General features: G+C 42.3%; 1 protein-coding gene across 2 annotated transcripts; it reads left to right on the forward strand.

Annotated features, from left to right (window-relative positions):
* The first annotated feature begins 4 nt into the window (after window positions 1-4).
* On the forward strand, window positions 5-7,503 carry LOC139469709 (DNA-binding transcriptional regulator BolA-like). Of its 2 annotated transcripts, none has more exons than XM_071251954.1 (7): window positions 5-82; window positions 1,891-1,973; window positions 3,056-3,103; window positions 3,943-3,994; window positions 5,048-5,112; window positions 6,960-7,028; window positions 7,414-7,503. In XM_071251954.1, the coding sequence occupies exons 1-7, from the start codon at window positions 64-66 to the stop codon at window positions 7,492-7,494; spliced, it is 417 nt and encodes a 138-aa protein (XP_071108055.1). In that variant the 5' UTR covers window positions 5-63; the 3' UTR covers window positions 7,495-7,503. The 2 variants fall into 2 exon arrangements, with proteins under 2 accessions (XP_071108055.1, XP_071108056.1); XM_071251955.1 differs by having other exon boundaries at window positions 21-160.
* Window positions 7,504-14,902: the final 7,399 nt, after the last annotated feature.

Genomic DNA, 14,902 nt, shown 5'->3' on the forward strand with positions numbered 1-14,902 from the left:
AAACGCAGCAATATCATCAATGAACCGTAAATGTGATATATGTGACCATTCATTCAGCTGGGGATGCAATCATTTCGGTCAAGTATGTTTGTTATAAGTTTATAAGATGTGACAACTAACAGAGGCTAGATTTTCAAGCAGGGCAATACAGAAACATATGGTCAGTTACTACGATAAGGAACGCCTTATAAATTAGAATCTACATGAAGGATATATAGATTCTACCAATAATAATAATGATGATGATAATAATAATAATAATAATAATCTATTTGTAATCAGCTGATGATAATAATTGTTCAATCACATAAGATAACACCAAGACTCATAGCTAGAGCATGGACACTGTGTGTTTGGTATCACACACACACACACTCACATGCACACACACTCACACACAAACGCAGACACACACACACTCTCTCTCTCTCTCTCTCTCTCTCTCTCTCTCTCTCTCTCTCTCTCTCTCTCTCTCTCTCTCTCTCTCTCACACACACACACACACAGAATAGTCTGTGAGTAGATCTGACCTTGAAGCAAGTACAGACTGTGACACTGATGGGGTCTATCTGACCAGGATAAATTTTTATACAAAACTAAGTGTACCAAGATGTTTGCACCTGTTATGCCCCAGGTTTTCACATTTGCCCAGGATTCAATATAGTTGTAACTTCACTACTTTGGATACTCAGGCATTTGCCATGGTAGCTTGTCTGTGAACATGGAATAAACACCATGTTGAAGAAGTGTCACAGCACTCAGTGGAGATTCTGGGTTAGAATCGTCTTCCTACATCCTTATATATGCTGGTTGTAAGAGGTGACTAAGGAAGGCTGGGACGGGTAACTCGGGTTCTCGGGCGGGGTGGGTCCTGACTAGGACCCGGGTACCCACAAGACTGCCTTGACCCATGGTTAGTCACGTGATATATTGTTTGATGACAAAAATTATCTAAAACTCTATAGTTACACTATAAGTCACTAATGTTCCCATTTCTTTCTGCCAATGCACCCATTTCTTCTGACTTTTATATGTTTGAATAAAGATAAAACTTCAGTGTATGCATGACCAGATCGTTTTACAGGTGTATCTAAATACATTTTGCCAGGGCTAAAGTCAAACTTTTCCAAATTGGACAGTTTGTACCCATCTCTACATATCTACAGCGGGTACCCGTGTAGGGTCGGGTAATAAGGTGGTGGGTACCCGGGAAGTAAATTTGTACTCGTCCAAGCCCTAGAGGTGACTTAATGGATCCAGTGGTCAGGTTTGATGACTTGATTAATTGTGTGTCTTCATATCACGAAGGACCTCTTCTTCTATTTGCATTCTGAAGTAGGTATGATGCACAAGGGGGACACTTCAATGGATGTACTACAGTAAACTACGGTTATAACCAAATCGAGGGGCCCACTAATCATGCTCATTTTAGTTTGTAATAACCGTAGTTCGTTATAATCATACATACAGCATATATACAACAAATGATCGGGACTAAAAAATAAGTTCATTATATCGGTCAGTTCGTTATAAGCGTGTTCGTTATAAACACAATGAATGCAAAATTTCAGTGCAGATACCAGCATCGTTATCAAGCAAGTGAGGTGCATTGCTTGATAACAGTGTTAGTATCTACACTGGAATGTCGCATTCATTGTAATAAAGAAGTTGTATATCATTAAGTATCTCCCTTGTCCTGAAGGATTGTTGCTCATAATTTATTATAACTGGTTTGTCTGGTCCAGACTTGATCATTTACAGTCCAACAATATATAGCTGCTTTTTTGCTGAGTTCAGCATTGAACAACAAGCAATCCAAATAACTGGGGTACATCACTGTACATGTCGCAGCTGTTTTCATGCCTTTTCATCACATGCATTGTCTTCCAGCTTCTGCCTGTGTTCGAAGCATCAGAACAGCACAAAGTGGAATACAGCATTATTGTCGCAGTATGGGTGATGTTGTGACTGAGGTAAACAACTGGTGGAAATATGTAACAAACACAACAAATGTAGATACCGTATTTGCCATATTAAGCACCCCCTACTTCTAGACAAATCTGTAAGCAGTTTTTATTAGCGCCCCTACAAAGACCGAAAATTTACATAACAGATCATACTTTTATGTTATTCCACAGATTGTTTCATGAAATCAGCGGGGGCGGTCGGGTGGCCTTGTGGTTAAAGCGTTTGCTCATCACGCCGAAGATCTGGATCCGATTCCCGACATGGGTACAATGTGTGAAGCCCATTTGTGGTGTCCCCCGCCGTGATATTGCTGGAATATTGCTAAAAGTGGCGTAAAACCATACTCACTCACTCACTCATGAAATCAGCTGCATAGACAGAGTTTATACTTGCCAGCTTACTATTACTATTATTGAAATTGTTTCATCGACATTTGAGTTAAGTTATGATCTCTGAAAAAAAATGTAATTTTTGTATCATGTGTATGGTTTTAATAAGGATCTAATAAGGATCCCCCTTTGGCATGTTTTCTCCGGGTGCTGATTGCGGTGAATACAGCTCAATATGTTTTGGGTAAATTTGTTGTGAGGTGGCTGATGACAGACATAGTAACCAAGCATGGGTGGTATTCAATGGGTCTGTAAACATTTAGAACACAGTTTTTATGAAACATTTCATCAGTAAAACCAACATTTGACACACAATGATAAATATGGACTTGTAAATTAAACTGAGACATATCCAATTTAAAAGCGTTTCAGTAAATATGGCTTAAACTCTGTAGTGTTAAAATGTCAATATTGAGCAGAGTTCATGTTTCAATCCTCAAGTAAAGATTGTAGATATTGAGGCAGGAGTAAGTGGTCATGACTGGATGTGAAGCATGTTTGGGGAGCATAGTCTTGATGGGTGTCCCAGTTCACTTTCAGGATTCAAAATAATTCATCTGTTTTATCATGGAACAGAGAAAGAAGCTGGATGGGTGGCCGAGTTGTATGAAGTTGTAATTTGCTGTTTAGAGTCGAGTACCTTTAGTGTGCCAGGAACAAATATTTATCAGGTGAAAAGCTAAGATACTGTTTTCCAGAGGCCTGTTGAAACCTCCATCAAAAAGAAGCTAGCAGATGCCTTCCAGGTGAACTTACTTTGTTCAATATACATATGTAATATCTACATGTTTGTTGTGTGTAGGAATAAAGGATACAATGTTATCCTCATGTTTGTCATGTGTCGGAACAAAGAGATCAAGGATACAATGTTATCCTCATGTTTGTTGTATGTAGGAATAAAGGATACAATGTTATACATATGTTTGTTGTGTGTAGGAATAAAGGATACAGTGTTATCCTCATGTTTGTTGTACGTAGGAATAAAGGATACAAAGTTATCCTCATGTTTGTCATGCGTTAGAACAAAATATAAAGGATACAATGTTTTCCTCATATTTGTTGTGTGTAGGAATAAAGGATGCAATGTTATCCTCATGCTTGTTGTGTGTAGGAATAAAGGACACAATGTTATCCTCATGTTTGTTGTATGTAAGAATAAAGGATACAATGTTATCCTCATGTTTGTTGTGTGTAGGAATAGAGGAGGATACAATTTTATACATATGTTTGTTGTATGTAGGAATAAAGGATACAATGTTGTCCTCGTGTTTGTTGTGTGTAGGAATAAAGGATACAATGTTATCCTCATGTTTGTTGTGTGTAGGAATAAAGGATACAATTTTATACATATGTTTGTTTATGTAGGAATAAAGGATACAATGTTATATATATGTTTGTTGTGTGTAGGAATAAAGGATACAATTTTATACATATGTTTGTTTATGTAGGAATAAAGGATACAATGTTATATATATGTTTGTTATATGTAGGAATAAAGGATAAAATCACATTGATAAGTGTGTTCTGATAATGTTTAAGATTACATTTGTATTTGGTCATTTTAATTTCTCTCTTTGTTCTACAGCCAGATGTCCTCGAGGTCATCAATGAAAGCCATATGCACAATGTTCCTAAAGGTAATTTAAATCTGTAGACTTTGTCATGTTTAGTACGTTACATCATATGCCATGCACACTGAGACCAGTGTTAGACACAGTGAGATGTGATCCCAATCGAATACCGCCTCCATGGTGGAGTGGACAGAACGTCTGTCCAGAGTAGAAGACTGGTGGTTCTATCCCCTGGGCGCATCATACCAAAAGGTGTTAAAAAATGGAACGTCTTGTGACCCTGCCAGGCGCCCGGCATTGAGAAGATAAATATTAAACAAGGAGTGGTTGGCTCAAAGTCAGAAGCGAGGTATTTATATTGAAAAAAAATGTTTGGCATGGTATCCATGTGGGCTAGCTCTATAAAACCAGGATAAATTTTAACAAGTACATAAGTAAAAACACACACACATGCATGTGGCATTGTAAGTGCAATAATCTTGAATGTGACTTGAAACCCCATTTCACCTTCATCTTCACTTCATCCCAGTAAGATGGATGACCAGTTACTGGAGATTAGTAAATACATTTCCAGTAATATTACCTCCCTTTGATCGGCCTTGCTGCATGTAATAAGTTCAGTTCCTACATTTGTAGGCGTCGCTTCAAAATATAGACTTTTCTACTTCGTTAGCTGTATGGGGTGGTGAGGTAGTGTCTTGGTTAAGGTGTTCGCTGGTCATGCTGAAAGTCTGGGTTCAATTCCCTACATGGGTAGAATGCATGAAGCCCATGTGTCATGTCTCCTGTCATGATATTGCTGGAATATTGCTACACGTGACGTTAAACAACATTCACTTATTACTTTTAGTCATGCATCCATATATGTCCTTTGTAAGTGGAAGGAAGTAGTAGATAGGCTAGGATGCTCCCTGTTTTACCCAGGGTATCAGGAACGTTTGGAGGATGTGGGTCACCATGTCGTGCCCTTCAGCACTAGGATCTGCTAGTCCTGGGTTCAAATCCCAGATCTGACCTACTTTTGATCTTGATCTGTCAGCCAGCTCCTGGACCCTGCGTCACTTGGGGTTTTCTTGGTATTGAAGTACTGTTGAAACACTCTCTGGTTTTTCTTTGCAGGGTCAGAGAGCCATTTCAAAGTTTTGGTCGTGTCGGAAAAGTTTTCAAATCAACCTCTCATTAAGGTAAGGTGTCTGTGAACTAGTGGAGTGTGTGGACTGGTGGGGTGTGTGGAATGGTGGGGTGTGTGGACTAGTGGGATGTGTGGACTAGTGGGATGTGTGGACTAGTGGGGTGTGTGGACTGGTGGTGTGTGTGGACTGGTGGGGTGTGTGGACTGGTGGGGTGTGTGGACTAGTGGGATGTGTGGACTAGTGGGATCTATGGACTAGTGGGGTGTGTGGACTAGTGGGATCTATGGACTAGTGGGGTGTGTGGACTGGTGGGGTGTGTGGACTAGTGGGGTGTGTGGACTAGTGGGGTGTATGGACTAGTGGGATCTATGGACTAGTGGGGTGTGTGGACTAGTGGGATCTATGGACTAGTGGGGGGTGTGGACTAGTGGGGTGTATGGACTAGTGGGATCTATGGACTAGTGGGGTGTGTGGACTAGTGGGGTGTGTGGACTGGTAGGGTGTGTGCACAAGTGGTGTGGACTGGTGGGGTGTGTGGACTAGTGGGGTGTATGGACTAGTGGGATCTATGGACTAGTGGGGTGTGTGGACTAGTGGGATCTATGGACTAGTGGGGTGTGTGGACTGGTGGGGTGTGTGGACTAGTGGGGTGTGTGGACTAGTGGGGTGTATGGACTAGTGGGATCTATGGACTAGTGGGGTGTGTGGACTAGTGGGATCTATGGACTAGTGGGGGGTGTGGACTAGTGGGGTGTATGGACTAGTGGGATCTATGGACTAGTGGGGTGTGTGGACTAGTGGGGTGTGTGGACTAGTGGGGTGTATGGACTAGTGGGATCTATGGACTAGTGGGGTGTGTGGACTAGTGGGATCTATGGACTAGTGGGGGGTGTGGACTAGTGGGGTGTATGGACTAGTGGGATCTATGGACTAGTGGGGTGTGTGGACTAGTGGGATCTATGGACTGGTGGGGTGTTTGGACGGGTGGGGTGTGTGGACTAGTGGGGTGTATGGACTAGTGGGATCTATGGACTAGTGGGGTGTGTGGACTAGTGGGATCTATGGACTAGTGGGGTGTGTGGACTAGTGGGGTGTATGGACTAGTGGGATCTATGGACTAGTGGGGTGTGTGGACTAGTGGGATCTATGGACTAGTGGGGTGTGTGGACTAGTGGGATCTATGGACTAGTTGGATCTATGGACTAGTGGGGTGTGTGGACTAGTGGGATCTATGGACTAGTGGGATCTATGGACTAGTGGGTTGTGTGGACTAGTGGGATCTATGGTCTAGTGGGGTGTGTGGACTAGTGGGATCTATGGACTAGTGGGGTGTGTGGACTAGTGGGATCTATGGACTAGTGGGATCTATGGACTAGTGGGGTGTGTGGACTAGTGGGATCTATGGACTAGTGGTTTGTGTGGACTAGTGGGGTGTGTGGACTATTGGGGTGTGCAGACTAGTGGGGTGTGTTGACTGGTGGGGTGTGTGGACTAGTGGGACGTGTGGACTAGTGGGGTGTGTGGACTAGTTTGGTGTGTGGACCAGTGGGGTGTGTGGACTAGTAGTGTGTGTGGACTGGTCGGGAGTGTGGACTAGTGGGGTGTGTGGACTAGTGGGGTGTGTGGACTAGTTTGGTGTGTGGACTAGTGGGGTGTGTGGACCAGTGGGATGTGTGGACTAGTGGGGTGTATGGACTAGTGGGGTGTGTGGACTAGTTTGGTGTGTGGACTAGTGGGGTGTGTGGACCAGTGGGATGTGTGGACTGGTGGGGTGTGTGGACTAGCGATGTGTATGGACTAGCGATGTGTGTGGACTAGCGATGTGTATGGACTAGCGATGTGTGTGGGCTAGTGGGGTCTCACTGGCTGTGCCTCATACTTCTTCCCTTGTGTTGCAGCGACATCGGATGGTGAATGAAACTCTGCAGGAGGAACTGAAAACCCAGATTCATGCTCTCTCTATTCATGTGAGTGATGCCCCTATTTTGGCGAATTGATGTATTATTAATTAATCATTTGTTAAATGCTTGTAACCAATATAAATGATGACATCATTAATGGTAAAACCCAGAAATTTCAAATTATTCAGAATGTGAAAGAGAAAGATGAAACAGGTTTGAGAAGTTACTTTGCGTAACCTGACAGAAAGTGAATTGTTTGGCCTTTTTGCACTCTTATGTTGGTTAAAATGACCTCATGTTTGTTACAAGTGATACAAAGTGTTATGATCGAAGGACTAACCATCCACTGTAACCAGTTTCCCCTGAATGTAGTCCTGATGACTGGATGTAGTGATGTGGCAGTGATGTTTGGTCCATGAGGAGGCATGAGGTACTTTGCACCTTCTTTCAGGCCAAGACCCCTGAGCAGTGGAATACGTCAGAACAGAAGATAGGCCAGTCCCCACCTTGCCGTGGTGGGGCGGGGCTCTGATGCCGTGCAGGGTGGGGCGGGGCTCTGATGCCGTACAGGGTGGGGCGGGGCTCTGATGCCGTGCAGGGGCCCTGGAGGTTGTAGGGGTGGGCAATAGATTTCCTGTCATTATATCATGGCATACATGATTTTGTCAAATTTCTTGGGTCTGTCTGTGGTGATTTATGTAGAGAGAGTTTGGATATGATAGAGTACGATAATCAATATATGAAAGTGTACTTCTTACATCTTTGCATCAATTGTTATGCAGAATTAACTGAAACTAAGACCCATGAAGATCCGGGGTAGAACAGGTCTTCAAAACTGATGCTTGTTGTACAAGGCGACTATGCTTGTTGCTAGAGGCGACAAACGGGATCGGGTGGTCAGGATCACTGATTTGGTTGATGCTTGTCATTGTATCCCAATTGCTTGGATCGATGCTTATGATGTCAATCAATGGATTGTCTGGTCCAAACTCGATTATTTGCAGACTGCCGTCATATAGCTGGAATATTGCTGAGTGTGGCATTGAACAACAAACAAACAAATAAACTAAACATGTAGAAATCAGTACTTCGGCCATGTGTGTTGTGTCTGGATGAGGATGTGAATGCAATGGGTGGTCAGTGTGAAACAGGTACAGGAGGGTTTGATGCATTGGGAGACTAAAAGGTTTTTATTGAAGAAGGGTGGCAGGGGTGCCTCAGTCGTCTAAGGCGCTGCGATTCGCTGTTGAGACTTGCATCCCTTGGGCACGCTAAAAAAATCTATGATTGTGGGTTCAAATCCTGGTTCACCCCAATTATGTTTCTAGGTTTGTCTGCGCCTTACCCGTGCTGGTGGTATTCACTGAAGTGGTAAACGTCAGGGACCTGCATTACTTCAGGCTTTCCTCCCACATTAAGCTGACACGCCACGATATAACTGTAATACTGTTAAAAGCGGCGTTAAGCCCAACTCTCTCACCCAAGAGGAATTCTGTGTAAGGAACTGCTAGGACAGCAGTCACAGTGTTTGCCATGTGGTTAGCCCGAGTTTGATCCTTCCAGAGGAACCATGTGGCCGCTGATATTTTGAGAGATGTTGACATACTTTATTGTACAAAAGTTCCACTGGATGGAAGTCTGCTGTGGACATGAGTCTATGAATGTAGAATGGGAAAGTGTTAATAAAGAGTGAATATCTGACACTTTGTTTGTTTGTAAGTTAAAGCTCTCTGAGGTAAGAATGAGTCTTCAGCAACCCATGCTTGCCATAAAAGGCGACTATGCCTGTCATAAGAGGCGAGTTACAGAATTGGGTGGTCAGGCTTGCTGACTTGGGTGATGCATGTTATCATATCCCAATTGCTTGGATCGATGCTCATGATGTCAGTCACTGGATTGTATGTTCGAGACTTGGTTATTTATGTCTGGAACAGGAGAGCCGAAGAACAGTTATCTTGAACCCTGTTATCTTGAATGTACCGATATCTCAAACCTATTTTCCCGCCCGACTGACTCACTATATAAATGCATATATGATGTCTTATCTCAAGATCAAGGGTAGAATAGGTCTTCTGCAACCCATCCTTGCCGTAAAAGTCGACTATCCTTGTCGTAAGAGGCGACTAACGAGCTCTGGTCCTTAGGCTGGCATACTTGATACATGCATGTCATCAATCCAAATTGCATTGATCGCTGCTCATGATGTCAATCCCTGGATTGTCTGGTCCAGACTAGATTATTTACAGACCGTCGTCATATAGCTGGAATATTGTTGAGTGGGTGTTAAACAACAAACAAACAAAATCTTATCTCAAATTTAGATAAAAAGACATAGCTATCTTGAACATTGGACTGGGTCCCAACCGTGACTACACTATAGAATTTTGTACCTTTATCACAAAGTTGTCATTTGACACATTAACAGTTCTGAGAAGCGCAAATATACATCTTACACAGCGAGCACTCCTTGTATATCTAGTACTTTCCCTCACACATCTGACACGACTGTAAAATACTGTGCACCTTCTAACCCATGTAATGGTGGTCTATATTGTCAAATAAATCATCATGAGTACCCATGTGTAAAACTTCTCCCTCCGCTATTTCTTTCTGATTGCTGACATCACACATACACATACTCTTTTTGTCAATCCTAAATATACATTTTATTACACCGTGCATGATTGTCACAACTGTCAGTGAGGACTGCCAACAGGACTGTGAGCATTGTGTTCTTATTGTCCTGTAAATGCAATCGTATTGTTGATCTTATTACTGTTACTTCCTCTAGATGGATTTCCATGCCTCGTTATTTCGTTATTTGGAATGTCCGGATATCTCGAAGTTAAACACATCCGAGATAACAGAGTTCGACTGTACTGGAGCTCATAGCCTACAGTGCACACTGTTGTTTAACTAGAAAATGGAAACGAAAGTAATGATTTTTACAATCTTGATTCATGTGCTCTGTGCCGATGAGGGAGTTAGTAAGTGAGTGAGTGAGTATGGTTTTACGCCGCTTTTAGCAATATTCCATCAATATTACGGCGGGGGTCAGCAGAAATGGGCTTCACACATGGTACCCATTTTGGGATTCGAACCCAGATCTTCAGCATAACGAGCGAACGCTTTAACACTAGGCTACCCGACTGCTCCCTTGTGCCGATGACACAAAACCTCGAATGTGTCATCAACAGATACCTAGAGCGAGAATTGCGAACTATTGCCCATGTGAGAAAAGAAATAAATTGCAAAGAACAATGAAGAACGAATCGTAGTTCATTTCACGATACACCTTGTTTTAGCATTTCTGGAGATTCGAAAATGCGCTCGCAACTTGATTTGACGTAAATTTGTTATTTTTGAGAAGGAAGTGTCTAGTAAATTTTTCCCCAAAGATTCAACGTAGATAAACACAATGGCCGAACGATCGCACCAAAAGTGGGAGAAATAAGATAGATCAGTATTGGGGAAAAGGTACAGTTAATCGGCGTGAAAATTGTGTGAATATTCAGGAAAGACCTAACTTTACACCCCAGTTCATAAAATGGACTTGTCAGACATTGCCGAGGTCGGATTGTATTCAGAGAGTCATCATTATTTAAATACAGGTAAATATTAAAGCTTGAACATTTTATGAACACCCTTAAAGGGGCTGTACAGAATGTTTATATCTCGTATAGAAGCAACTACCGGCTCGTGGGCCTTGCTTATCGCACAATAAAACATTGCAGGAGTAATAAACCACTTGGGGGATGCGCCCCTCATGGCGTATTCTCCTTGCAGTGTTTAATTGTACGATAAAGAACGCCCACTCGTTTTTCTTTAATAAAGTACTCTTTTTGAGATACGTCAATATGGACTAAAGGTCAATAGGCTGTTAGCGTCTATTAGCTTATTCTACATATAGGTAGATCGCTTAATATATTTAACAGTCAAAGAGATAATATTTCGATGCACCGTGTCTATGTTGAGTGATCCATTTATTGATATAACTTTCACAGCTAGTTTTGCCTTTTACTCCAAATAAAATGTGTTTCGGCGTATTATCGAGACTGGTTATTTTCTTGCGTTGCCATTCTGTTTACAAAAGAGGTTTCAAAGAAAAGTATTACTGTCACACATGTCCAAATGTGGCGGCCAGACAAAACTATACGTTTGTTTGTTGTTTAACGCCGCACTGAGCAATATTCCAGCTATATGACGGCGGTCTGTAAATAATCGAGTCTGGACCAGACAATCCAGTGATTGACATCATGATCATCGATCCACGCATTTTGGATACGATGTGCATGAACCAAGTCAGCGAGTCTGACCACCCGATCCCGTTTGTCGCCTCTTACGACAAGCATAGTCACCCTTTACGGCAAGCATGGGTTGCTGAAGACCTATTCTACCCCGGATCTTCACGGGGAGACAAGCATGGGTTGCTGAAGATCTATTCTACCCCGGAGCTTCACGGGGAGACAAGCATGGGTTGCTGAAGACCTATTCTACCCCGGATCTTCACGGGTCGATACTGCACGTACATGTCAAACGTTTGTCATTAGGGTCTCGGGTGACACGTTCATTTCCTGTCATGAATAGTTGGGAAATACTCTTCCTTCATGTGGTGATAGGCTTCCACTGCATCCGGCTGTTCACGATATTTAAGATAACCGACGGAGGTTGTTATTGCCAACAACAGAGACGTCACTTGTGATTATATTACCAGTAGGTTGGTAGAGGCATTGGGCCCCTCAAGTAATCGTGAATGAATATATTTGTCACAAAGTTATGAACCATTCAGTCAACTGATAGGTATTCTTATTGTTGAAATTTCCCATAAAAAGAGCGGTGGGGTAGCCTAGTGGTTATTTTGTTCGCCTGTCACGGCGAAGGCCTGGGTTCGATTCCAAACATGGATAACATGTGTGAAGCTCATTTCCGATGTCCGCCGCCGTGACATTACTGGAATAGTGCGAAAACCAACGTAAAACAATATTCACTCTCTAATGTCATGAACGAAAATGTACTGAGTGTAATGATTCAGAATAGGGTCTAGAAAGCACGATAAGGTGAGCTACAGTATTAGAGCACCATTTTACACAGAAACTGAACATGCAGCTAAACGTCATGGTTGTCGACAGCATCTCGTCGTATGATATGCATAAACATTTGATGTTCACAAATTTATTGAGGCTATTCCCTGAAGGGATATAATTTGGGCTACCAGCTTGGCTGTTTTATTATCTTGTCAGTCTGATATCCAGTTTAATAGCTGTGTGAAGACATCCACTTGGGATAGAATTATGCTGCTGTCGCATAATCAAATTTACAGCTGTTCTGTGCAGGTATTATTTAACTGTTACACCATGTTACACCATGTTACATGTTACTTGCTGTTTAGAGGCAGGATTCCTAAATTACGACATGGATACTGGTGAATTAACGGGATAGAAACAGACGCAGTGTCACATTGGTAAAGTAGGTGGGCAGGTCATCATGTACTTTCATGTACGGTCGTATCATCACGTATTATGTCAACAAGGATAAAATAATGTCATCATCTACTTTCGCATCTAATGCAATACAGTAGGTGATGACGCCATAATGTATAATTGTTGACGTAACTCATGGTGTTACGACGTGTGTGTGTGTGTGTGTGCGTGCGTGCGTGCGTGCGTGCGTGCGTGCGTGCGTGCGTGTGTGGCTAAAGATTTCTCCGTCATGTTTCATTCGCATCGTTCTAACTTCAGTCTCCCTGATGATTGTAATGAAGATGTCGGAGAATATATATATTGATCATTGTTCTGTTTTAAGTTTTAAATATATTGGACTGTACACTCGAATTTCAAGTACTTTTTGCTGTAGCGAGCTTGAATCATTTTATCACGCCTTTGTATAACTACCTATGTCGTATACTGTGGGTCACAAAATATTTATCATTTATCTCAAGCTGCTATCAATGATATAACCCAGTGACATAAGGGTGAGGTGAAATGGGATTTAACGTCGCACTCACGTTATTGCGCTTATATAGTGACGCATTCACACAAAAATCAATTCTTCTGGTGGCGTCAGTATTGTTTGCTGGTTATGTTACTTTCAAAATATGACGATAAATTTTATACGTCAAAGTTCGGTTACAGTCAAACAACGCCGGACAACTCACTGTCAGCTAAGTATGACCTGAAAGTTCTAATGCCTTCAAGCACAGCGAGACATTACTGCTTAGTAACTAATCATTTCCTTTCACAAGGATGTAATGACCTACCTCCATATGCTATGTCTTGTTCATTAAGCTGATCAAGAGTGAAACCATGAGCTTCCCTACTTTCATCGTTGGCTAGGATAAAGGACTTGGTAGAGTCTGGGTAGGCAGGTTTTGGAGTGCTACTAAGCTTCAGTCCAGTCTAATTTTGATTTTTGTTTTGTAACGGCCATGTGAGTGGAACAGCAACTTTTGAGTGAGTGAGTGAGTTGGGTGTAACGCCGCTTTTAACAGTATTCCAGTTATATCACGGCGTGTCAGCTTAATGTGGGAGGAAAGCCCGAAGTGATGCAAGTCTAAGACGTTTACCATTTCGGTGAAACCCACGAGTACGGGTATGGTGCAGACAAACCTAGAAACATAATCGGGGCGAACCGGGATTCGAACCCACAATCATAGGTTTCTGGCGTGCCCACGGGACGCAACTCTGCACAGCGAATCGCGGCGCCTTAGACAACTGGACCACCCATGCCCCCAGCAACTTTTGAATAATTTGCTGATCCACGTTTAATAATCCAAGGCATTGGCGCATGTTTTGCAGGGGAGATGGAATTTGGAATGAACTGACGACTTCAGTTTTGCCTGTATCAACAGCAATACCTTCCTTAGAAAATATGTGCCCAAGATAATTGACTTTTTTTGCTGCAAATTTACGTTTTGTTGGTTTCAAGCTGAGACCTAATTCTCTTTATTTGGATAAAAACAAATTTAAAATGGTTGAGATGTTCTGAAAATGTTTTGGAATGAATGGTCAAATCATCTATGTATATTAATTCAAATTTCCAATTGATTGCTCTGAGAGCTTGAGCTTAAATAGATTGAATAGATATAGGTGAATTCTTTAGGCCAAATGGTAACCAATTAAACTCTTTCTTGTGTGGTAAAGGCTGATTTATTCTTAGAATGTGGATATAATGGCATTTGCAAGAATCCACTTGCACAATCCAAGACGGTAAAAGGTTGAGCCTGGGCGTGGCTAGTTGTATCAGGTACAATTAGCAGGGGATAGTCTATAGGCTTTGTGATGACATTTTATTTCGATAATCCACAGCAAATCTAATCGGTTGGACGGGCAAATATGACATTGTCAGCAACACACTCTACCATATCTACCACCCCAAGGACAGAGGCACTAAACCAGGCTGAACATCTTTAGCGACTCAGTTAGCAGATCCACACCAGGACCGGAAAGAACATCTAGCTGCATACCATGACTCACAAGTAGGAGAATCCCATCATGGAACATCTTCCCGAGGCAAGGGTGTTAACTGGCTACAAAAGCCCAGTTTCCACTCTTGCCGAAATACGTTGGAACTTCGTGGCTCGATCGTATCGCCACCAGTGGTCATTGAACGTTATGTCTCTTCTATTACCCTTCTTATGACCTATCAGATTGCACTTCTCACATTGATTGCATCTGGCTTCAAACATAATGGCGGCGCCCAGTCAAGACGATCTGATCGATAATCAAGATATATATTGTAATAAAACGGACCCTACCTCGGGAAGTGCATCACATCACGTGAGCACCTTGATTAAAAACATGAAAAGATTTGTAAAATAACTGTCGATGCCAAGTTGGCGGTACACATGCTTTGCAATCCTCATCTGAATGGTGAATTCCATGTTTGCGAACCGGATATCTAGTTCGTTGCTTGATTTTGATTGGACTTTGCATAGACTCGTT

The sequence above is a fragment of the Haliotis cracherodii genome, unplaced genomic scaffold, assembly GCF_022045235.1.
Source record: "Haliotis cracherodii isolate W230 unplaced genomic scaffold, xgHalCrac1.p SCAF_2, whole genome shotgun sequence".
NCBI lineage: Eukaryota > Metazoa > Mollusca > Gastropoda > Lepetellida > Haliotidae > Haliotis > Haliotis cracherodii.